At 37.7% G+C, this 25,806-nt stretch overlaps 1 protein-coding gene across 1 annotated transcript in view; it reads left to right on the top strand.

The window, feature by feature from the left end:
* Positions 1-25,806, top strand: part of DNAH3 (dynein axonemal heavy chain 3) — a 55,716-nt gene that overhangs the window by 16,059 nt on the left and 13,851 nt on the right. The window contains exons 17-50 of the mRNA XM_017813458.1: positions 615-738; positions 1,293-1,446; positions 3,204-3,348; positions 3,631-3,842; positions 4,065-4,156; positions 4,578-4,692; positions 5,254-5,370; positions 5,553-5,732; positions 6,380-6,516; positions 7,190-7,391; positions 8,242-8,334; positions 8,635-8,745; positions 9,398-9,512; positions 9,899-10,097; positions 11,103-11,211; positions 11,531-11,644; positions 12,777-12,953; positions 13,220-13,311; positions 13,719-13,938; positions 14,718-14,852; positions 16,086-16,197; positions 16,739-16,980; positions 17,590-17,690; positions 17,769-17,874; positions 18,536-18,665; positions 19,149-19,385; positions 19,797-19,900; positions 20,647-20,941; positions 21,424-21,603; positions 22,532-22,655; positions 22,748-22,904; positions 23,825-23,968; positions 24,547-25,213; positions 25,325-25,490. Of these exons, the coding sequence (XP_017668947.1) occupies positions 615-738; positions 1,293-1,446; positions 3,204-3,348; positions 3,631-3,842; positions 4,065-4,156; positions 4,578-4,692; positions 5,254-5,370; positions 5,553-5,732; positions 6,380-6,516; positions 7,190-7,391; positions 8,242-8,334; positions 8,635-8,745; positions 9,398-9,512; positions 9,899-10,097; positions 11,103-11,211; positions 11,531-11,644; positions 12,777-12,953; positions 13,220-13,311; positions 13,719-13,938; positions 14,718-14,852; positions 16,086-16,197; positions 16,739-16,980; positions 17,590-17,690; positions 17,769-17,874; positions 18,536-18,665; positions 19,149-19,385; positions 19,797-19,900; positions 20,647-20,941; positions 21,424-21,603; positions 22,532-22,655; positions 22,748-22,904; positions 23,825-23,968; positions 24,547-25,213; positions 25,325-25,490 (5,608 nt within the window). The remainder of the gene's footprint in view (positions 1-614; positions 739-1,292; positions 1,447-3,203; positions 3,349-3,630; positions 3,843-4,064; positions 4,157-4,577; positions 4,693-5,253; positions 5,371-5,552; positions 5,733-6,379; positions 6,517-7,189; positions 7,392-8,241; positions 8,335-8,634; positions 8,746-9,397; positions 9,513-9,898; positions 10,098-11,102; positions 11,212-11,530; positions 11,645-12,776; positions 12,954-13,219; positions 13,312-13,718; positions 13,939-14,717; positions 14,853-16,085; positions 16,198-16,738; positions 16,981-17,589; positions 17,691-17,768; positions 17,875-18,535; positions 18,666-19,148; positions 19,386-19,796; positions 19,901-20,646; positions 20,942-21,423; positions 21,604-22,531; positions 22,656-22,747; positions 22,905-23,824; positions 23,969-24,546; positions 25,214-25,324; positions 25,491-25,806) is intronic.

Raw genomic sequence — 25,806 nt, forward strand, 5'->3', positions numbered from 1 at the left:
GCCTGTGGAAGCCAGGATATTTTTCTGTTACATTTTGGACTGGAGTGTTTGTAATTACAGTATTTCACAATTACATATTCTTTGTAGCTGTGTTTATAAGCATGTGTCCTGCATTAGTTATAATGAGCTAAGTGCACTGAACAAACAGACAAATAGGAAGATGGAGATGTCTGGTCATTGTAGTTGTTATGCTCTAGCTTTTGTGAATAATTCAGCATTTACAGATTGTGGACTAGAAATGTTGTAAACCTTTATCCATCTAATGTAGGTATAATATATATATAATTAGGAGTGGTCTGTGTCTGTGTGTAGTGGAATGGGATTGATATTCTAGAATAGCTGCTCTTACTAATTGTCTCTGCCTAGCTAAGGTCTTATTTAGAGAATTTCACATTCTTAACTCGATTTTACAGTTTTGCTATTAATCTAACTGGTTTTAGGGAACAGTTTTCTTTGCAGTGAAGATAGTCTAGCCACCAGTTTCTTAGCTTATTCCTAAACATAGTTTTAGCTATTTTGCTTATTAGTAGGCATTCTGTTATATAACAACCATTCTCCTGGATCATTGGTTAAAAGGCATTTTCTTAAAGATGTTTATGCGTTTTTAATTTTAGGTGATGACATAAATCTGAATAGTGCAGTTTTCCATTGGCCTGATCAGATTCAGAAAATATTTGACGACAGTAAACAGCTGTCAACTAAAAGGAGGGATCATGTAGAGATGCTGTTGATTGAAAGGTATGGTGCTGAGTATTTTTTTTTTCACTGGGTATTTTTAGACAAGAAAAATCTCATTATCAGTAGAAAGGAGATAATGTTAAAGAGGGAAAACTTAGAAGGGGGCTGAGAAAGTAAGGAAGAAACCTGGTTTACAGTGTGATGGAGATTTCAGAAAAATACTATTCATGAGAGTAGATTAGAATATTCCTATGCTTAAAGAGATCTGAAAGGAGGAATGGAGGATTGATCCAGAACATTCATAATTTTATGTTGTCATATTGATTAGTACAGCATTACACATAGTTTTGTTACATTCTTTTCACTCTTCCTTTATTTTCTCCAGGTAGTAAAGGCAGCAAAGGTAAGTAAAGTAAATCATCTGTTAGGTTTGAAAATGAGCCTAGAATTCTAATCTTGTGAACTGCATAGTATTGATGTAAGTGATCACTGGGTTTTCACTGGCATCTGTGTTTACGCAGATTTCATTTGACAGTGCCTGTTAAAATTAATAAAATAATTGAAGCCTGAAAAGGAATGAAACCATCATATTACCTTAACTGTCTTTACCTCAGGTGTTCTCAGTTTGAGAAAACTCTTCAAGGTTATAATAAAGAACTAGACAGCTACAAAAAGCGGGATGTCATGACCGTAGAAGACATGAAGAACAGCGCTCGGCATTTTGAGGAGTTAAATAAGAATCTAGAAAATGCACTAATAGAATTTGAGGTTAGTACTTATTAGTCGAGTGTGGAATGGATTGCAATGTGCTGGATGAGCAAAATCTTGGTTCCTGCCTCTGATTTTTTTGTTTTCCGAGGTTCTGGCCATATATTGTCAGGATGTCTTTAAAAATTCCAAATTCACAAAGGATTGGCAAATATCTTCTTGTCTCTGTGTGCTGAGTTGTCCCAACTACTGGGTTGAAGAGATATTTTTAGGGAAAAAAATTTAAGGGAGTTTTCTAAATTGAAATACTGAACTTCAGTGTTTCCAGGCAGTCAGTAGTAACAAGATGCTATCCACAGGAAACCGAATTCTGGCAGAGTTGGCAGAGGCAGAATATTAGGGAGGTGGCATTTTCTCTGAACCATGGTTTGTGCACTGGAACTGTGTTTTCAGTCCCTCTGCTTGTTCTCTAATTAAACCCAAATGTTTTTCAGCTGTTTGTATAATTGCCATTTAATGCTGATAGGCATTAAATATATATCATATCACATAAAGGGAATTTCTAGAAGGAAACTGAAGACCAAGATTCCTAACTTCTACTCAGGGCTCTCCATCCAGTGTACTGTGTCATTCTAGGTTAAACAGTTTGTCTTAGCTGTGACTCCACTGGGAAATGAGGAGGGTTGTCTTTGAGAGATCTCACAGGCATTGTGAGGCTTAATTAATCTTCTAAATCACAGTGAGACAATGGGATTTCTGCATATGTGGAAGCTTAAGGGTCAAGATTTTAATTAAGTCCCACTCAAAAGAGAAAATGGAACCAATTAAATGAGCTTGGAATTTAGATAAAATGCTAGTCCTACATATCAACACTATTAATCTGATTTAAAGGCATCTAGTATATTTAATTAGTTGAGTTAACAGCACTGATATCCTGTTATAGGTAGATCAGAACAAGTAAGTTTCTTAATACATGATCATAGTGAGAGGTGTATCCACACAATTCAAATGACATGACAATTAGCTTAGTAAATACATGAATTTAAATATTATCTTGGAATGTGGATCTTTATATTTTTCTGCCTACATCTCACATTGAATTACTACAAGTTTTATGGAGGATCTGTTGGCATTATGACAGCACAGACTTGGGACTCAATCTGAATTCAGTGTCTGCGTTTCAGGCAGCATTTCTCTGTGCTTCACCTCCCACCTGTAAAATGAAGGAGGCAATACTCTTCTTTTATTTTCAGATCTAATTCTTTGCACATTGGTTTATACTATAAAATCTTTTGGACAAAAACAATATCTTACCATGAATAAGCACAGAAATTAATACATGTTTTGGTTGGAGCTCCCAGATGTTTCGGTAAAAGAAAAAAAATAACGATCTCAAGTTAAACAAAATTCCTGTAAACCTCTTTGACTGAAGAGCTTACATCCAGATTTCAAAGTGGATTGGAAACTTTTGAGCCTTGGTTTCACTGAATGCCAAGCTACATTATCTTATTCTAAAATGGGTATAGATTTTTTTAATTATTTGGGCAGTAAAAGATACCAACAAATGCCAGGTTAAGAGTTGGACTTGATGATCTTAGAATTGTTTAGGCTGGAAAAGATGTCTGTGATTCCATAAAATAACTAGGGGAATTTTCAAGAACAGTTACCTTATGTCCCTAAAATCCACAGGCCTATATCTAGAGATCTGTCTGGCTTTAAGACGTGTAAAATAATTGTATTCAATATTACCTGTTTAAAAGTTTAAACCACAGTAGGGATTTTTGATGGAAATAATACACTTTTTTCCCCCTGTAAAGGATATTACTAGAGAAGAAGATTTGCTTGGGCGAGAGAAGAGTCAATTTCCTCTATTGCAAAGTATAATTGCAAGGAAAGAACCCTTTGAGCAACTTTGGGTAACAGCATATAATTTCCATACCAAATCTGAGGAGTGGATGAATGGTGAGGCTTTGGTGTTCATTTGATGAAACATGTTATTTTCAGTGAGTTAAGTAGAAGCTGGAAGGGTTGATTAGTCGTGAGAAGATAATTTTGAAGAAATAAATGCTCTTAAGCAGTGTGAAACAGAGTTACTGACTTGGATTTTGTATGAAGATAATTTTTTGTAACACAATTGATTTCCAGTTAGAGGAGAATGACTATAAATAGCTGTAATTAAACCACCCTAGAAATCCCCTTGTGCTGATGTGCCTGATGTGCTTTTTTTTATACTGTTGTGTTCAGGAACTCTACAGCAGTTTAGTGCTGATGAAATTACTGAAGAAATTGGAAATATGTGGAGGATTATGTACAAGCTCTGTAAGAGCTTCCCAGACCTGCCCGGGCCCAGACGTTTGGCAGAATCTATGAAATATAAACTTGATAAATTTAAACAGCATATTCCTATCCTGGTAATTGCCTGCAATCGTGGAATGAAGCAGAGACACTGGGAGCAGGTACTTCAAACTCTTCCAAAATCTTTTATCCTGTCACAGAATTGATCCAGTTTCGAAATTTATAATTCTACAGACAGAAGCTTCTTTGAATTAATAACTTATGGTGAAAAGCAAATTAGGGGGCTGCACTAATGCTTCTTTAGCATTTATGGATTGCTGTTTGAGAAGTCTTTTATGAAAATGCATTTTGTTAATAGGTTTTATTTCTTACTTTATTTTCAGATTAGCGAAATTGTAGGGTGTGAGATCAAACCTGATGAAAAGACTACTCTTAGAAACATACTGGACTTTGGACTCTCAAAATATATTGAACAGTAAGAAGCTTACTCTAGTCTCATTTTTAAGACATTGTGTTTCATAGGTCAGATACTAAATATTAGTTCTTTTGGGGGTTTGTGTACTGTTAGAATGTGCTGTAAAATCAGCTGTATTTTATCAAGCTATGAACTGTCAGTTGTTCTTGTAGCACAGAGGCATTAAAATCCAGAGTTGTATTCCTAAACCACTTAATTTGCACATTTAGAATTTTCAGTCTCTACTTGTCTTGCAGTTAATATTGATATCTCTAACTTGGTGAGCCTGAAAGTTCAAAAATATTTCTTGAAGTAAAATTCTATATTATTAACAAATTATTATTAAGGGTATTCTGATATGCAACTCTACCTACAACGGCTTTTTTTTTGCTCTTCATCTATGTTACAAAAACTTTCAAAGATATGTTTCATTTCAATTTAGACTGGAACCTGTTGGAGCAGCTGCAAGTAAGGAGTATTCCTTAGAGAAATCAATAGAGAAGATGCAATCAGAGTGGGTCAATGTGCATTTAGTTTTGGTGCAGTACAGAGATACTGTAAGTAAACACCAAATCAGAATACATAGCTGAAAAGAGCTACTTTGATTCTGAATACCAACTGAGAAATATTAGAGGGAAGTTACCTCTGATTCATTGTGGCATGATGGAAAGTTGTATCATACCCCAGAGCTGGGCAAATGTCTCCATTACTATAAATATCCTTTTATTTGGGCCTTAGTATCTGGACAGCATATGATCTCACATACTCATCCTAACAAATCTGTAAGCTCGAGTACTTCTCCAGTGTTGTATGGAAAGCTGGTTAGTAGTGAAGTTTTAACTTGGCCAGAACATACAAGAATCCCAGTGCAAAAGATGGAGTGAGAAGGCACTGGCTTCCTATTCACAAAACAATCTGTCTCTGGACCTTTGAAACAGAGATGTACAGAGGAGATACCATTTGATACCTTCCCACATTTGCAGGCTTTCTCAATTCCTTGCTGCTTCAACCATCATAGAGATGGAAAACTCAAACAGGAAGCTGAATGAGTGGGAGGTTGAAGAGTGGTGAAATAAAGTGACTGCCTTTTGCCTTAACAAAATGTGATGTATTTACAGGACATCAACATCCTGGCGTCAGTGGATGAAATCCAGCTTTTGCTGGATGATCACATCGTTAAGACTCAGACAATATGTGGCTCTCCCTTCATCAAACCAATCGAAGCTCAATGCTTGGTAAGGAAAAGCCAGTTTGATTGAGCTTACATGTCTCACAATATGCTTTCCCTAAGTGCTTTAAGCTATTTTGACATGGTAAGACATGATAGAGTTTTTAACTGTTCCTAAGAACACATATTCATATTTCTTGATTTATTCTTGAGGTAATTTTGCTTAACTATTAAATGTTTTCATTGTAGGCTTGGAAAGATAAGCTGTGTTTAATGCAAGATATTCTAGATAGCTGGCTAAAATGCCAGGCAACATGGTTGTATTTGGAACCAATTTTTAGCTCAGAAGACATTGTAGCTCAAATGCCTGAAGAGGGCAGAAAGTTTCAGATTGTGGATTCATACTGGAAAAACATTATGGCAGAAGTGGTAAGTGCTTACATTTCATAAACTGTGTATTTTTATTAAGTAAGTGCAATTTGGCATCCTGTTCAATTCCCTGTAAATAAGGAGTTGGGTAAGAGGCAGATACTTAATGTTGGTGTGAGCTGAAATGTTTGTCAGAATTGCTGGGAGAGTGGGGTTGTGTGATAAAGGTGTTGAAATAACCAGGATAATTAAATAGAAGTTGAGACCTGCCCAACAGCTCAGACTGTGAACGATGAAGCCTGTTCTGAAATAGGACCCTCTGAAGAGGAGTGTTACCAGGAAGAAAAAATGCAACCTAAATAGAAAGAGCAGAGAATAATTGTCATGTACTGTGGCTGTGTTTGACAGAACTTATTTGTGAATGGAAAACAATGTAGCAAGCTCAAGACACAGGAAGAAGTGCCAAAGATTTTAATTCCTGATATTTCTTTCATTACTGTCTGTAAAGTTCAAATTGGTAAAACTGACAGTCTGAAAACTGAAACTATCAAATAATGAATGCATATTTAGTAACATAAAAGCACACTACAAAGAAGAATATTTAGCTTTTTAGCCTCCTGCAATGTATGTGGTTGACGATAATAATTTTATTGTACAAACTTATTGCAATTTTTAGCAGTTTCTGCTGTGTATTTGTTTTTCCAAAGGTGAAAGACACAAAGGTTCTTGTAGCAACTGAACAACCCAAGATGTTAGACAGACTTCAGGAAGCAAATACTCTCTTAGAAGACATTCAGAAGGGGCTGAATACTTACTTGGAGTCAAAAAGATTATTTTTCCCGAGGTAAATTAATTAAACAGGCCTAAGTTAGAAACAAGAAGCCATAAGCTCTTGCAAACCATTTCTACTGAACTGAAAAGTCTCATTTTATAAACACCTGTGGGACACAGTTGCAACAAAAAATGAAAACCTATCCTTATCTCCAGACATAACTCATTTTCCTCAGCTCCAGTTATGAAATGCCAGGGAGGGGCTGGGATGGGGAGGCAAAAATCTGTCTAGCACAGTGTAAACTTGTGATTAGAAAGGCATTATTTCTTAAAGGGTATTTTTGAAGGAACTTGCTGCCTTCCCATGGCTGATATGCAATTATGGCTCTGCCCTGCCCTCTTAAGTTAGGGGTGTGTGGAGCGTAGAAGTGGTATATGATCACGAGGAGCAGGACTCTGTTTCTGCAGGGTGTTTATTGACTTCATAGAGCTATCTGGTCTTTCCCATGTGAGTTTGAGAACCCTTATTTCTTCCTTTGTGTAAAAGAGTGGTCACATTGAAATTCTGTAAAAACAGATGTGATGAGTTTTATAATGTTAAAAATCGCTTATGGAAAGCAATTTAATATAACCATTTCCTCTCTGAATACAATGTCTTAAGCAACAATAAAACCAATTCCATCTGTCTTGCACATATAGATTATTAATGACAATTTTCATGATTGGAAATTGTATTTTTCTGGCAGATTCTTTTTCCTGTCTAACGATGAGCTGCTTGAAATACTGTCTGAAACAAAGGATCCCCTTCGAGTACAACCACATTTAAAGAAGTGTTTTGAAGGAATTGCTAAGCTGGAGTTCACAGAAGATCTGGAGATCGTAGGCATGATTAGTTCAGAGAAAGAAGTTGTTCCTTTCATAGATAAAATCTATCCAGTGAAAGCAAATGTAATTTTTTTGAATTTTACTATATGAAATTAAATTAATACTTTCTGTAAAGTGCACATTTTTGAGGGAATTAGGCTTAAACCATTTAGAGTCACATCATGAAAGGTGTTTAGGAAGTGAGAGTGTAGACTGGTGTTCTGGAATAAAAAGGATTTCCTACAAGAAGGAGTAAGACAGCAGTTTTGCAGTAAATTCCTCTGGGCACTTCTCTGCAGCTTTATGCACCTACTGCTTTTAAGATGTAGATAGATAAGAGATATACACACAGGCATACACATATATAAAAACTCAAGCTCTCTATGTATATATGTAACATTTCATAGCATGGCTGAAATAGAAATGAGGGAAATGATGAATGGTTGACAGTGAAGAAACAGGGCATTAGTTCAAAAGGGATCTGAGTAGAAAAAGTAGCATTATACATTTTGAAAAGTATCTCAGCTCTTTGTATCTTCTGCTGTTCTCAACACGAAGGTGAACTGCTGAATTGCTGTATGGTAACCAGAAAGAGCTGAAAGGTGGGACAAAACATGCCCTGGGTTAAAATGCCCAAGGTTAGCTGACCATGCAATCTGTGATGTGTGGTTTTTTGTTTTGCTTATTTGAAACATATCCAGCTACTTCTTTAGCTGGATTGTCTTTAGAGTTAGGTTAATATACCTGCCTTCAGACATTGTAAACTGCAATATTGCCTGTCAGAATTTGGTAATTTCAACCTTTATTCCTTTTATAAATGATACTCAGATCAGAAGGAAACATATTTAAGCCTAATGCATTTCGAATAATTTGTCCTTTAAGAGGAATATAATCAGGAAATGTGTACTGACTCTTTAATATTTTTATCTTAAAGGGCATGGTAGAAAAATGGCTTTTTCAAGTAGAGGAAATGATGTTGGCCAGTGTAAGACAAGTTCTTCATGATGGCATAAAAGGATATAGTGAGGTAACTATTTCTGAACTATAGTATAAATTAGATTTCACAAGCAAATGTACAAGAATATGTTGCTGAAACTCTTAAACAGGGAAACACTTTTGAAGCTAAGTGGAATCCTACTCTTCTTGTTCAGTAGTACCAGTCTGAAGTTCTAACTCTAAATTTCTTGAAGAAAAAGTATTAAGGCCTTCTGTGCTAATTCTCATTTATTTACAGCATGAGACAAAAGACGTTTGGGGAAAGTAATTGTTATCACTGCCATAATCTAATGTGTTCATATGACTTCTGGAATGAATCTTTTTCTTTAAGGTTCCTCGTAAAACGTGGGTACTTCAGTGGCCTGGGCAGGCAGTTATTTGTGTTTCATCCATTTACTGGACAGAAGAAGTCTCTGAGGCCATAAGCAAAGGAACTTTACCAGTAAGATTTTCTTCTAACTTTCTATTTCTAAGTACTGAACTCTGATTAATTAGTAAAAAGCTCCTTTGAGCAAAGAAGATCCTCAGTCAACATATTGCAATTTATTCATGCAGTGTGCTTTATTTTCTATTTCCTTTTTTATTGTGTCTTGGCAAGGGTTTGTTCCCACTTACTCTGGTGTGTATCAGGAGAAATCCTACGGCAGCAAATTGTATTACTTTATTTACAAGTGATACGGGTGTAAATGAAAGTACCAAACAAAAAGTTTGGTGACCTCTGGACATGTAGTTCAACCCCTGTTTGAAGTAGGGCCAGCCAAACCAAGTTGCTAATGAACTTGGTCCGAGTTGCCCATTTCTGTCTTGTAAGGGGGAGAATCTGTTCTTCTCCCATCGCAGAATTTTGTTATTTCCATTAGGAAGAAAGTTAAGACTTCTGTTTATACTACTTTCAGGCCATAAAGATTTTTTTAGTGTTCACAGTGAAATAAAAGGCTGGTATACAAAGGAGAATTTTAGATGTTTGTGTAGAGCCCAGACTTCCATTATTATGTTTCGTTGGAACAGGCTGTCTCCAATGACTGCATCCAGGGGAGCGTAGGAACTGCTACCTACAGCATGACATTAATGCCTGTGTTCTGTTTCTGTGGCAGGATTTCCTGGAGAAGAGCAATCTACAAATTAGGGAGATTGTTGAGTTAGTGAGAGGGAAGCTGTCCAGTGGAGCCCGGCTGACACTTGGAGCTCTCATTGTCATCGATGTGCACGGTAACATGCACTTGCTGGTACTTCTGTTCCATCTGGGGCAGTGCTCCTATTGGTACTTGGGTGAACTATTTGAGAGAGGCAGCTAAAATGCTTTCTCTAACTTGAAACAACCTTTACAGAATTATTGCTCAGTGTCTCTGAGTAAATGGGGATTGCCCACTACTGCACAAAGATCTCCCATCTACTTAGGCACTGGAATCTAGATCAAATTAAGCTGATTCTCTATGCAAAACAATTGCAAATTCCTTTCTAACATGAAAGCCAGCCTACTACTCTAGATGTTGACAAGTTTGAGTAAATATTACTTTTACTTATATGTTGTTTTAAGTAAACTAACACAGTAGAAGTATTTACATTTTTCAAATAATCTGTTTCTTACTCTGCAGCTCGTGATGTCGTTGCAAAATTGGTTGAAGACAAAGTCAAAGATCTGAATGACTTTCAGTGGATTTCTCAGCTGAGATACTACTGGGAAGGGAACGATGTAGTAGTGAGAATGATTACAACAGAAATGAAATATGGTTACGAGTATCTGGGCAATTCCCAGCGTCTGGTCATAACCCCACTAACAGACCGATGTTATAGGTAAAACCACATTGTCTGTGAATAATGTTTTCATTTGTTGGATTGATCTGTATTTACTTTCATTTGTTATAGTTAATAATAGCAGGAACCTCAGCAGCTAAGATTTTCCTGTAGATTTTGGAGGCAAATCTTGTATATCTTCTTTGCCCAAATATGGTAAAATATTTACTATGTGTAGGTTTCTACACCAGTAGTGTAATTCTTTCTGTTGTATCCAGGAAGGTGCTTCTGAAAAGAGGTGGCAGCTCATGGTACTGGAATTATAAGCAATTCCACAGTAGCACTGGTCAATTAATTTATCTGAATTAGGACACGCAGGTTGGGTGTGCCTGCCTGTAAGATAAATGAGGCAATTACAGAGCCCTTCACAGATGTTTGAATGGAGTTAGCTTCCTGTTCCTCCACTGGCTTGCAAGAGGTTGAAATGAAAACACTTCATTCTCAAGGTTGAAATATTCAAGGGCATTTGGTATTTCACTTCTGGTGAGCCCTAGAGACACAGGTCAAAGCCTTTGAATGAGTGTTCTGTAAAATAATCAGATCACTGCAGCGTTAACAGGGGTCTCATTTTAGAAGTTCTCTTGGAGAGCAATACCATTTCCAGGTTTTTGAAACAACCTTTATGCTTTCTCACCCATTTCTAAAGATTGGCTTAATTTATAAAGCCAGCCTTGCCAGTTCAAGTACCACTTGAGGAAAATGTGTGTTTTTGCAGACTCTGGCATTTTGTTCATGGCACTGTGCATTTTCTTGTGTAATTGAGGATATACAAGGTGGATATTATAAAAACTTTGACATTCCTTTTAGGCCAAGTGGGTAAATGTAAGCATCCACAATGGAGAATCACTTAGGAGAACAATACTGGTTTTTTAGGATAAGCTGCAAAGTCAGTAGAGAAACAAGTAAATTCTTTTCAAGGGAACCTGTATAGGAAAATACTTATCAATCTGTTCAGAAACAATCTAAAGCTTACTATTTCCAATGCCTGTGTTCTTGATAATGTAGGACATTAATGGGTGCCTTGAAATTAAATCTTGGTGGTGCTCCAGAAGGGCCTGCTGGAACTGGCAAAACAGAAACAACAAAAGATCTAGCAAAAGCACTAGCTAAGCAGGTACTTAAACCCCCTTTTTTCTTGCTATGTAGATATTTCTTGAAATGCCATTCTTTAACAAGTACTGCTTGTTTTAGAGCTGTTAATTTATGGTTGGACTTGAAGATCTTAAAGGTGTTTTCCAACCTAATGATTCTGTGATTCTATATTCACAGAAATAGTTGGTAAGAAGCAAACATTTAGGGCTGTGTCTATATGGCATCCTGGTCTTGTAATCCAAAATTAGCAACAGTAATCCCTTCCCATTTTAGATGCTAAGTATATTGTAGTGGACTTTATGTTAATACTGAGAAATGTTCTCTGTGTGTTTCTGTTGTAGTGTGTTGTCTTTAATTGCTCCGATGGGCTTGATTACAAGGCAATGGGCAAATTCTTCAAGGGACTGGCACAAGCTGGTGCATGGGCCTGCTTTGATGAGTTCAATAGAATTGAGGTAATGTTCTAACTCAGACAAATAAAAGGAGAAAGCTTTAATTTAAGACACAAGAAGTTTTAGATTTAGGCATGACAGCGTTATTGCCGACTTTCTACTTTTGCTTGTGGTGAAGCCTCTTTGTTTTGATAATCAGTGACACAGAAATAGGTACTCAGCTGCCTGCTCTAGGAGCACATGCCTACCTGTGCTGTGTTGCAGCAGTCTTTTATTCTGGGTTAATTTAGCTGTAAAAAGTTGTTCCTGTACATTTTTTTTCTCTTGTATGTGACACTCATTTGTTGGGAAAGAACTGTTCTTGTCTTCTTGAGAAATCAAGCTACAGCTGTGGGGTTGCATTTGTCTATGTTCAGCACAGGACAGACAAATCTCAGTGGAGGGCTTCCTGTGGTGACTAGCTGAGTGACCTGGTTAACTAGCAGTGTAAACAGACACATCTAAATCCCTCCTTGATCTTACTCCGATCTTTTTGAGTTTGTTTAATTTGGTCACTAATGACTTTGGATAAGTTTTGTTGTTATTTTGATGGAGTTTGATTTAAGTACATGCTAGTAAATGTGGAAATTTCATTAAATTCTATTTTGTATTAGCATTCTTAACTCCTTAATTTTTCCATTTTTCTGCTGTAGCTTGTTTTCTACTGAATTCAAGGGTTAGCATTCCTTTTCTGTTACCCTGATGCGTTATATTCTGTTACCCTGATACTTTAAAACACTGAGGATTGACACTGGGCAGCCTTACCCATCCCTTACCCTCAATTCGAGGCGTTGAATGAATCAGTCTTTCTGAAGAGCCTAAACTATATCCTTTGAGTTGAAGGGAAAGTGCTTTTAGAGGCCTCCAGAGGGAGTTCCTGTCCAACTAACTTAGATGTCTACACAGGCACATGGCATTTCCCTGTGGAGGCTTTTAGAAGTCTCTGTTAATCTGACTGTATTGGTTGAATAGAGAATGGTGGCACTAACTTTCAGAAGATGCCTTCAATAGGCAGCTAATATTTAGGCTCAGTTATCAGACACAGGGTGATTTTCACCTGGAGGAATGCAAAGATAGCCATCAAAAGATATAAACAAAGCCATTTTATATTGTCTCCAAGTGTCTTATGTTTTCCAATCTGTTCTGTCTGTATTAGGTTGAAGTATTATCTGTAGTTGCCCAACAAATCCTTAGCATCCAGCAAGCTATTATTCGCAAACTCAAAAAATTCATCTTTGAAGGGACAGAGCTCTCTCTTAATCCTACATGTGCTGTGTTTATCACGATGAATCCTGGGTATGCTGGACGGGCAGAGTTGCCTGATAATCTGAAGGTAAATCTGAAATCCTGATTTCCTGTAGAAATTAAAGAGAATTTGCTACTTCTAGTCTGTTGTAATAAGAAAAGTCAGCAATAGAATAATACGCTGATGTGTGTAATGGTTACTTGGGAAGAAAAACACCATCACTCCGAACATCCCCTCTCTTGCTTCTTCTGCTGAGCATGACACCATATGGTCTGGAATATTCCTACAAAACTGACACAATTTATTGCCATATTTCACAGTCAAAAGGTGGTATCTTACTTTTTTCCTTACAGGCACTGTTCCGAACAGTTGCCATGATGGTTCCAGATTACGCTTTGATTGGTGAAATTTCCCTTTATTCAATGGGATTTCTGGACTCTAAGAGGTAAGACATGCTGAATTTTCCATCTCAGTTGAGTCTGATATACCTCATTCCTCTGTAAGGCATATATGTGTGTTTGATGCATATAATTCTGGAAGGCTGTCTGTGTTCTGTATCTCCAGAAAGTCCTTTTCAGTCTCCTGCTTTATCGTCAATTCCCATTCACCACCTCATGTTGACAGATATGCACTTCTACACAAGATCTTTTGGAAAATGAAACATAATATCAAACAGAATTCCTAAATGGCACACACATTTTCTACCTTGGCATAATCTTGCTTCCCAGGTGTTTTGGGCCATCTTGTCAGCTGATATGTCTTATGATCACTGCAGTTACTTTGTGTATGTTAAGGATTTTCCTTGCATGGTGAGATATTTTCCTTTTACATGTTGTGTTTTAATATCCACAGTCTTGCCCAGAAAATTGTTGCCACGTACCGTCTGTGCTCGGAGCAGCTGTCATCCCAGCACCACTATGACTATGGGATGCGTGCAGTCAAATCTGTCCTGACAGCAGCAGGAAACCTAAAGCTGAAGTACCCAACTGAAAATGAAAGTGTGTTGTTACTTCGGGCTTTGATGGATGTTAATTTGGCCAAGTTCTTGTCACAGGATGTGCCATTGTTTCAGGTAACCTATCAGGCCAAAGTGTTTGAGGATTTTTAATGAGATCCATTAAAAGAACCTAGAGAAACAGATCATTATCTTCATTTGGAACATTTTGATCTAGATGATGCCATATTACTGTCAGTTTTCAGTCCACTGGTCTGGATGAACTCTTTGGTTTTGTTAGGGTTATTTTGAGAAGCAAACTTTCAGTGGTGCCTTTTAAATTATTCTATGGAATGTTTTAGAAGATATCTTGCTAAAAGTGTCACCTTGTGCTGTTTCATTTGTAGAAATTATTCTTTGAAGTTTGTATTCTGGCTTTGTGCTGCAAGAGATGTGGACAATTAAATTAAGCTCGATTAGAAATTTGAAGTCAGAATAAAAATTATGAAGCTTCTGTTTGCATGCTGCTTTAATAGAAAATAAAGACTATGCTAAGCTACAAAACAATCAATATTAAAGACAAAAGCTAGGGTAGAAGCACACACAGTCACTGCTCTGATATTTTGCAACACAGACCCTTTTATTTAATCACTGAAATTCTTTCAACAACTTTCACATCCTTATCCTGAAATACTTTTGGGGACAAACTTCTTTTTACAATATCAGTGTGTTTATGAAAAATGCAGGCCGTGGCTACAGTTTGCCTGGAATTTAGTTTTGTCCAGCTGAGGACATTTACTTTCAAGCTCCTGTTTTCTGTATGACTCTTGTTTTACTTGTAGATTTTTATGCTTTGGGAATTTTCCCTTTTTGTAACCTGTGTTTAAGTAGTGTTCTATTTTGTCTTTCCTTAACAGGGTATCATATCTGACCTGTTTCCTGGAGTGGTTCTTCCTACACCAGACTATGACCTATTTATCAAGGCACTAACTAAAAATATTGAGAAGATGAATCTTCAACCAGTTCCATGGTTTATTGGAAAAATTATTCAGGTTTATTTTCTCATACTTCTAGGGAAGAAAAGCATGAGAGCAGAAACACTCTTCATTCCCTGTCTGTGTCATGAATGAATAGTTAATAGTTTCCAATATCAGTTAATGGAATATTATAAATGGGGTATTTTTACTGAGTGAAAATCACGGAATAAAAGCCTGATTGGCTCATAGTGATTCTGTAATTTAACCAGCCTGTGAAAGAGCTCATGTGTGCAGCCACATTGTAGGTCTTGTGGTTCAGGATAGAAAATTGAACTGAATCTGTTGCTGGCTAAGGCAGTGTAGCCTAGTGAACAGAATGGGACTGGGAGTCAGGCCTTGTTCCCAGTTCTGTTCACAGTGTCCTTGAGAAGTCTTGAAAGAGGTGATATTTCTCCCTTTGCTTATGCTTCACCTCCAGCTCTGTGTTCCCACTCTCTCCCATATAGTATTGGTGGCCTTTAACTTTTCTTCCTTGTGAGTAGTGCAGCCTAGTGACAGGGTGATGGAAGGGTAAAAATGTGTGGTCTGGGTCAGGGTCATGAGTGGCCTCTCCAACAGCAGTTCAGACTTTGTGGCTTTTGTTCAGATTTGCCTTATGCTGCTTTGCAAACCGTGCTATATCTTTCTTTGAAGTAGGGGTAGTACTAATTGGTTAGGAATTTAAGCTAAACCAGAAAATATCAGCCTTAACTTGAGATTAAAAAAGAATCTTCTTAGGGGTTCTTATTACAGGTCTATTTGAAGGTGTTTTGTCAAGGCTTTGACTTGAGCTTAGACAAGATCTTGTGGGGTGACTGAAGAAGTTACTACTCCTGCAGTCCAAAGTCAGCCTCTGTGGGACCAGTCCTATGACAAATCCTCAGAGCTGGAGTTTCAATCCATTTGTGTCAGATTCATTGGTAGCCATTGGTTTCCAGTTCAGGCTTTTGCTGGGCTGTGATCTGCAGTGTCTGGGTAGTGCACTAAACCCTGTACAGTGATGTTGTTACAGCTGAGGGATAACATTTAGTAAGGAGAAAGGCAGGATGTTGGGGGTAAATGACTTCTTAAATTATATCTGTGAGAATTGCCATGCAAATATGACTGCCCTCTGATTGGAATTAAGGATTTGGTCAGCCAACAGAGTGCAGACCTTTGACTGATGTTTTGTCCTGTCACATCTGAATGCAGAAGAGAGACCTCTGGTTTCATACACATGATGCTTGTTTTGTGCTGTGCTAAAGAGCCGATGTCTCGTCCCTGACACAGGTCTATGAAATGATGCTGGTGCGCCATGGTTTCATGATTGTTGGAGATCCTATGAGTGGGAAGACCTCTTCATACAAAGTGCTGGCTGGAGCCCTGGCAGATTTGTGTGCAGGTAACATTGTTCAGCCCCCAAATTCTCATTAAATTAAGTTCATTCCATGACTAATATTTTTCCTTTGCTGAGATATGCCGAGGTTGTTAATTGTCCTGTATTCTGCTTTTTTGATTGCAAAATTTCTATTTATTTGACTGGTTTTGGCTGGTATGTTTGTCCAAAAGTATTTTTGTCTGCATCTACCGGAACAGTAAGCCATACTAATGTGTTTATGCTTTTCTGAATTTTGTTATACATTGTATTTGTGCATAATACTCTTGAAAAAACTAGCTCTGATAGGGAGATTGTAAGAAGCTCCCATAAATATATGAAGTCTATGCTGCTCTGCTTTTTCATTTTTTCACATGTTTTTGTACAGAGGACGTCTTACTTCCCTTGTACAAGTAATGGAATTTCTTATTTACTGCCAGATGTCTGGGGGTTTTTACCTTTTGCAGCTAAAGTAGGATCCTCAGGAATCATCTTGTTCTGTACTCCAGTTGTTGAATGAAGCTAACCTATCAGATTCTCGAGCTCATCTATTTGTCTTTTTACACAGCAAAATGCATGGATGAATTTGCTGTTGAATACAAAGTTATTAATCCCAAAGCCATTACTATGGGACAGCTGTATGGCAGTTTTGATCCTGTCAGTCACGAGTGGTCAGATGGAGTTCTTGCAAAGGCCTTCAGGGAACAGGCATCTTCTACCACAGACGATCGCAAGTGGATTATTTTTGATGGCCCAGTGGATGCAGTTTGGATAGAGAACATGAACACTGTGCTGGATGATAATAAAAAGGTAGCCTAAGTTTTGCCCATAACCTCGTCCTTGAAGAAACATACTTTATTTTGGTAGTAGCAATATTGTTGCTATGTTAGTCAAAGGACACGTGGGACTCAGGAAAGGCTGATGTGCTTAAAAGCATCTCTTTATTTTCCTAATTGTATGAGTGGGTTTGGAAGGTATTAGATGATATTAACCTGTTACTTCTCCCTAGAAGCCTTATCTTACTCCTTCTTTATTGAAATGAGATTGCTCAGTGAGGCTCTTTTATTGACCCTTTTAGGAAACTGAAATGCATGAACTCAATTCTGTGACTGAAAACTGAACTTGCTTAAATTACCTGGTGAATAAATGAATTTAAAAAAAGCTACGGGTCATAATGGCTTTTTCTTGCAGAGTTATTTAAAGATAGAGCATTGTTTTCTGTGTCTCTGCAAGCCTTACAGTAACACATGGAAAAGTTGAGACAAGGTCAGACAATATCGTGTATTGTGAGAAAACAAATGATTGAATGAGGAGTGACACTAAGTAGAATGTTCAGTGATTTTATGACAGACATTGCTTCGACTGGGTTGATCGGCAGTGACATGACTAGACCATGTTTATGTGATGCTCTTCTTCTAGCTATGCTTAATGAGTGGTGAAATAATTCAGATGAATTCACAAATGAGTTTAATCTTCGAACCAGCGGACTTAGAGCAGGCATCTCCAGCAACCGTCAGCAGGTAATGTGAAAGCATCCCACCTTGAACTGTCCCACCTTGCACATATATTCCTGTATCAAAGATGTTTGTTCTTTCCAGGTGTGGTATGATCTATATGGACCCACAACAGTTAGGTTGGAAGCCACTGAAGGATTCCTACCTGAAAACTCTGCCTCCAAACCTGCATGAAGAACACCGAGTGCTGGTGCGAGACTTCATTTTTCACATGGGTCTAGTTTAGAAGATTGACTATAAGGTGACATGTTTGCCTACTTGAAGGCAGGCATACAGAGTCAGAACTTTTTTATTATTGTCATTAACAGCTTTTATCACCTCATTGCTTGCATAAATGAGAGCTCTTTGTGTTGTGTATTGTATGTCTTCAGTGTAAATGCAAATAAAAGTAGGTTTTGGTGAGAATCAGCTTTTAATCAAAATTTAAAATTCCTGTTACTTGGCATCAAAGTCTAGTAAAAGAATTGGAGTAATACTAGGATTGGAGTTGTAGAAGGCTTATTCATGTGATTTGACAAGACTCTTGTTGAGGTTTTGCAGGAAATTACGATCAAAAGAAGTACCAAGACTTGAAGAGCTCTATATGGACAGTTTTCTAAGCAAAGCAGGGATCTCCCTGGGCTGAGCTTCTGCTCTGCTGTCTGGGTAGATGCAACTTGTTGTCACCATCAAATAAGGATGGTGTGACTTTGTAAACATTTCACTACTGCTTCACACAAGTCCTTTCTTGATCTCTCTGCCAACCTGGAGAATTTCTGATGCCTTATTTTTAATTGAGAGTGAATTGAGGGACAATGGGAAATGTGGCAAATCCTGAATTGTTATACATCCATCTCCTTTTCTCCTGGTAGGTCGATGACTTGTTTACGTGGCTAGTCCAGCCCTGTTTAGATTTTATTCACCATCGTTGCAAAGCCATTGTACAAACATCCTCTATTCATCTGAGTTACAGCTTGATGAAACTCTATACTTGTCTGCTTGGTAAGTACCCTGAACCTTTTTCTTTTTATTTCAATTTTTCTTTTTTCCCCTGCCATATCCTGTGATAAAATGCAGGTTATCAGATGCAAGGAAATACCAAAAGAATTCCTTACTGTTGAGTTCATAGAACACACTCAGTGATCTCGATGATCAGTATTAGTAACAGTTCTTTGACCAGCATACAGAGCTTTCACATTTGGAAACTGATGTCATTAAAAAACTGATATTCCATATGTTTTGCTTGCTGTTTGCTGGGATTGGAAGAAAAGAGTTAGGACCTCTTATAAATATTTTTTCTTCTAACTTTATTTTTATTTGTAAACAGTACTTTACACAGACAAGATCCTCACTTTGTAGATTGACTTTGTACCACTGAAGACAATTCTCTAACTTTATCTCAGAATACTTTTGCAAAAATGTATTTTGCATTGGGATTTATGGTTATTACTGGCATTTAACTAAAATCCAAAATATGTGTTTCAGATGAAATACATGGATCTGAGGAAGAGGAGCAGGAAGTCATGTCTAGTCAGCAAATCACCTTGTGGCTGCAGAGCCTTTTCCTTTTTGCTTTGGTGTGGACAGTTGGTGGGATCATTGATGCAGACAGCAGAAAAAAATTTGATTCATTTTACCGCAACTTGCTAATGGGAATGAATGAGGAAAACCCACGCCCTAAAAGTGTGAAGCTTACCAAAAACAATATCTTCCCAGAAAAAGGTGCTTCTTCATAACTGTACTTGCCTGGCCTTTTATAAAGCACTAAGAAAACTTGTCACTTTAAGGGAGAATAGAGTGCCTGGCAGATGTTAAGTCTGCAGCAGAGCCACCATCTGCCAAGCCTTGGGCTGCACAGTTGGGTGCTCTTTCCTGGCTCTTTTAACCAGGAGTAGCATATGCCTCCTGTTGTACTCAAACAGTGTTGCTGCATCTGACCTAAAATAATTTGGTGATGATAATGTGGCAGTGGGGGGGTGAGGGGGGGTAAAGAGGGGTCTATCTTGTGTAGAAAGTAGAAGAAAGAAGTAGAAAGCTTCTATTATCTCACAGTGTTGGACATCTCACACTAAAATAACTGAAGTCTGTTATTTAATCAGTGAGTTTTCCTATGTTGTGTCTTTCGATTAACAGGGAATGTTTATGACTTCTATTTTCACAAGCATGGCAGTGGGCAGTGGCACATGTGGACGGAGTACATCACAAAAGAAGAGCAAGTCATCTCTCCTGGGGCTAAGGTTCACATTAGTATCTTTATAATAGAAAATAATTATTTGAGTAAATGATTTAGAGGTATAATCAACTAGCTTAGCAAGGTCTGATCCTATTATATTAGGCTGTTTAATGATTGTTCTGCAACATTTCATTAATCTCTGTAGGCTCCTTTTCACAGCTATGTCTGAATTCTGGTAACACTGATACTGAAAGTTCAGCACTGCAGGTGCATGTGGAGCCCTGAGGTTGCCTGATGGTTAAAATTTTGGTTCTGCTTTGTTTTCTAATAGCATCTGACATTGGGGAAACTATGGTGGGGAAAAAGCCAAAGCCTGAATTTCCATTCCTTCTTTTTTTTGTTTTCTGTGGTTGATCTCATGATATTATAGTATGAGTTACTTAGAGACAGCAAGCAAAGAGACTTAGTGCTTCTTTGGGATATGGAGAGCAGTAGTGAGAGTAGAGGAGCAGAACTAAGCCATACTTTACTCTGCAGTTCTCCTTCCAGTCTTATATAATGTCTGTGAACCATAATATAGGTAGTTTTGCTACTTACTGAATAAGCCCTGAACAAGAAGTAGGGCCATACTATCTACTAGAACCCCACACTATCTACTAGAACCTTGTTATAGCCTAGGTTTTCAGAGAACATAATTTTTAAAAAATGCAGTTGTGCTACAGGATTCCTGGATTTGCTTGCAAATATTCCTGTTGATTGAGGTATCAGATGTTTGGTTTTCATGTGCTGTTTTACTTTCCTGGGTAACAGGTATCTGAGCTGACCATTCCAACAATAGAAACTGCCAGACAAATGTTTTTTCTTAAAACATATGTGGAACACAGTGTGCCTTTGCTTTTTGTGGGTCCCACTGGCACTGGAAAAACAGCTATAACAAACAATTTTCTACTAAAACTTCCAAAGGAAAAATACATCCCGAGTTTCATCAACTTCTCTGCAAGAACCTCTGCTAGCCAAACCCAGGATATTATTATGTCCAAGCTGGACAGAAGAAGAAAAGGAGTATTTGGACCTCCTGCGGGGAAAGAAGCTGTAATATTTGTGGGTAAGACATTTTTTCAGGGTTTTTTTTTCTAATCATTTTAATTTTGGCTTTTGGCAAAGGAAGTGGCTCATTGAGACTACTAAATTTGGATTGCTTCAGTGCTCTTTGGCTTTTTTCAGGCACCCAAAGGATCATAATCCTAGAATTTCCTGAGTTGGAAGGGACCCCCAAGGATCACTGAAGGATTAGCACTGTCCCCTGCCAAGAGGTTCAAGTGGTGGTTGTCTTCAGAGTAGTTCTTACAGTTTCAGTGAGACATGACATGAAATAAAACAAAATCACCAACCACACTAAGTTGAGCCATCACCCCTAATTATGCCTGTGAGGTATAATGGCATTTGATTCTGGTTAGTTTAATGGGAAGCAAGAATAACAACATACAGCCTTTTTCTACCTCTAGTTCAGTTATTTTTCCTTCTTCGAAGAAAACTAAATTCCTAAACACTGAGATTTTTTTTATTCAATGTCCATGTTCTCCATAGATGACCTAAACATGCCTGAAAAGGAAGTGTATGGAGCCCAGCCAGCTATTGAGCTTCTCAGACAATTGATTGATCATGGTCACTGGTATGACAAGAAAGATGCATCCCAGATTAGTATCATAGATGTGCTGCTTGTTACAGCCATGGGTCCACCTGGGGGAGGCAGGAATGATATTACAGGTAGGAAATACATTAGTGTGGGAAGTGGTTATCTGGTTCATTGAAGTTAAGAGGTTCAGTTTTGCTGATGACAAATTCTGCATTTATCTGTGACTGCTGGACGTACAGATACGTTCACTGGCTGGGTCATTCCAAATGGAGGTCTGTATGTTCAAGTTCAAACCTGTGCCTTTTCCAGCAGTACCTTAATCAACATTAGACACAATGTTTTTAATGTTGATTAAACTGTGAATGATGATTAAACCGTGATTTTCTATTTCTTGGCAAAGAGAGGGAACACATCTTGCAATTCTCTTCTGAAACTGTGTCTCCTGCTGCTAAGATAGGCTGCCTGCATTTAATTAACAAGCACGTTACCTGCAAGGCCATCATTCCTGTCACAGCACCCCAAGGAAAGTTATATTTTTCTAATGAAAAAACTATGTCAATAAAAGCCCTAATGTAGCTGCACCTACACTGCTATAGGGCACTTCAGGCTACTTTGCTTTATATAAACACTGATGTAGGTATAACTGTATATGCTCTGAGAAGGCTTTATGAAAATAACTGTTCTGATATAGCTAAATTTGTAAAATCTACTAATGTATAAACTGATTCTTTTTAGGTGAAAGCCAATAACAAGGTACATGATTTTGTAAAGTTTTATTCTGTCACAATCACAGTCAAGAGGGCTGAAGTGAGCTGAAATTTGTTTAATAGAGGCCTTGCAATGAAGAGGCATGTTTTACATATGCAAAACACTTATTCCAAGTGAAATACTGCTATAAAACAGAAACATGTTTGTATTTCTTCTGCATCATTGCTGGGGCAGAAATTTGCTGGAAACAAAATCATGTGGCTGGAGCCAGCTTCAAATGTTGTTGGTGGAGTGAGGTGGAAAAATATTTGGACATTTTAAATCTCTCTGCATCCTTCTGTTGTGTTACAGGACGCTTCACACGGCACTTGAACATTGTATCGATCTGCTCTTTCAACGATGACATATTAACCAAGATTTTTACTGCAGTTACTGACTGGCACTTCAGCAAAGGCTTTGACTCTTCATTTCTGAAGTAATGTGATCTGTTTCCTATATCACCTTCGTCATCTTTTGTCCTGTGATTTATCTGCAGAAGTTAAAATTGTACCTCTTTTCCTTCTTAAGGCTGGGTAAGATGATGGTCCAGGCGACATCAGTGATTTATAAAATGGCAGTTGATAATTTTCTCCCGACTCCTTCGAAATCCCACTATGTCTTTAATCTGCGGGATTTTTCCAGGGTTATTAAAGGAGTTTTGCTCTGTCCCCACACTCATCTGCAAGTAAGTTGTAGTTTAATTATGTTAAAATAAAAGAGAGCAATGGAAAAAATAAATTATTTTTATAATAGTAAATATATAAGTAAATATCTCAATAAGTAAATATCTCAAAATACATGAACTATGATTTTAATAGATTTACAAGTTTTAAAATCCAAATAGTCCCCGAATACCTTGTTATATATTTTCTGTCCATCTCCACGGGAGAGAGCTGTTGTTTCGTTAATATTCTTTAATGTATTACAGTTGGACCCAGAGGTCCAAGGTCCTCCTGTTAAAACCTGTACATCAAGGTAGACAGTCCCCTCTCCTGAACTTGCAAACTTAATACACAAAGTGGGAAAAGACTCAGTATCTCCTTTTCACAATGGCAAGCTTATCATGAACAAGACTAAATAATTTAGCCCTGAGTTTGTCTGTTGTCACAAACTACAAATGAATACTAATAGATGTGTATGATTTTCACCCTTCTACTTTTTTCATCCATTTCCAGAAAAATGTCAGGTTAAAAGAGTATTAAAATTTTTATTTCTGCTGGGGGAATGTTTTTGGTGCAGAAACAGAACAAAACAACCACAAGCTATTCAGGAGAAATCTTAGCCAGGAGGGGTTTTGAGAAGAGATTGAGTTAGAGCTCATGAGCCGTATCTTGGAAGAATGGGGAGATTTGATACAGTAGAGAAAAAAGCCTTGACATGAGAGTCCCAGTTTGTGTTGGCAGGAAGGACGAGACGGTAACTAGGTGAGGAATCCAGTTAGGTTGGCAGATGCTGAGCCATGTGCTGAATGGCTTGGAATTGAAAGATTCCCACTGAGTTTAGTACAAGGTATAGCAGGGTCCAGATGGACATTTCTAACCTTTTCTTTTTGAACAAATCCTGCCTGAGCTATATTTACCTGTTTTCTCATATTTACATTTTCAGGATGGAGACAAACTGATCAGACTTTGGATTCATGAGGTTTACAGAGTTTTCTATGATCGCTTAGTTGATGAGGATGACAGGAAGGTATTCTTTCAGATGGTACAAGATACAACATTAAATAGCTTCAAGCAGAACTTTAATAAGGTATTTTTGGGTAATGTGCTGGGACCGAGAATGAGACTGATGCCTTTTCAGAAGTACTTAGACATTGAGATTAAATTAGTATTGGAGACATTTTGAATTATTTCAAGCAGTGCATTTAAAAAGTGTGGACAATCTCCTATTCAGCATTGAGTATTATACATGTTCTTAGTCAAGTTAATACAAATGACTTCTTATCAAAATGATTCATAACTTCAAAAGTATTCTGTGTTGGTAGAGAGGACCAACTGGAATGGAATAAATGTCTTGCACAGCTTTTATCTGTGCTTTTACTGAGGTTAATTATTTGAATAAGCCAATGGATGTAGTGGGTACATTTCTGAGAAGCCTTTTGGGAACTTGTCCTGTATTTGACAGCAGTAGCTCTCTGTGAGGTGTGCATATGTGGAAACTTGCATGTCAACCTACAGTATTCTTTCCCAGGCTAGGGTAGTAACTAGAATAGTGGAAAACAGTGCTTTCCACAGTAGCAGTACTATACAGATAAAGATTATTATGACTTCAAGGAAAATAATTCCCTAACAGATAGAATTATCTGTTGATTCTTGTCTTTTCCCTAGGTGCTGAGCCATCTCTCACCTACTGGAAAAGTCACTGATGATAATATTCGCAGCCTGTTCTTTGGAGACTATTTAAAGCCCAGCAGTAGTGTCAAAGTATATGATGAAATCACAGACTTAAAGCAGCTGACAAGCGTGATGGAATACTACCTTGAGGAGTACAACAATGTCAGCAAAGCACCAATGTCCTTGGTCATGTTCAAGTTTGCTATTGAGCATATCTCCAGGATATGCAGGGTGTTGAAACAGGACAATGGGCACCTGCTGTTGGTGGGGGTTGGCGGGAGCGGCCGGCAGAGCGCGACCAAGCTGGCCACCTTCATGAATTCCTTTGAGCTCTTTCAGATTGAAATCACCAAGTCCTACGGAGTCAATGAATGGAAAGATGACATTAAACAAGTCATGCTGAAAGCAGGTGTTGGAAACACCAACGTGTCCTTTTTGTTCTGTGATAATCAAATAAAGGATGAATCGTTTGTGGAAGATATCAACATGCTTTTAAACACTGGTGATGTGCCTAATATCTTTGCAGCAGATGAGAAGGCTGAAATTGTTGAGAAAATGCAAGGTGCAGCAAGGATGGAGAACAGGAAGATTGAAGCCACTCCCCTTGCTATGTACAGTTTCTTTATTGAAAGGGTGAAGAAAAATTTGCATATTGTTTTAGGTGTGTATTCAGTATGTTTTTTCTTAGAATGTTTTTATTTAGGTTTGGGGTTTTTTTCTGCTTCTTAACTGCAAACAGACTTAGGTAACGACTGTGATTTTATTTTTGTAGCCATGAGTCCTATTGGAGATGCATTTCGGAATCGATTACGGATGTTCCCTTCACTGATAAACTGCTGCACCATTGACTGGTTCCAAACATGGCCTACAGATGCTTTGGAAATGGTTGCTAACAAGTTTTTAGAGGATATTGAACTCAAAGATGACATTAGAAAAGAGTATGAGTTTATCTGGCAAGAAACATATGAAGCAAATGTTTGTTCCCCTGTCCCCCACGCCCACAGCATATTTGATCAGGAAACTGTCCTTATAAATGGGCAAAGCTAAGCCAAATCTGGGATTTCAGTGCAAGTCAAAGATACTCAGATGTATATATCTGATGTTTCTTTGAAAGGAGTCCAAAATATTTCTAATAACAGGGAAAATACATCTCTGCCTCCCTAAGACTAATTTGATTTCATAACCTTAGAGTAATTTTCTGATAGTTAACATATAGACAGACACTACTTTCGAAGTAATGTGGAAAAATTTTCT

This window comes from Lepidothrix coronata, unplaced genomic scaffold, assembly GCF_001604755.1.
Source record: "Lepidothrix coronata isolate B3197 unplaced genomic scaffold, Lepidothrix_coronata-1.0 Scaffold41, whole genome shotgun sequence".
NCBI classification, from domain to species: Eukaryota; Metazoa; Chordata; class Aves; order Passeriformes; family Pipridae; genus Lepidothrix; species Lepidothrix coronata.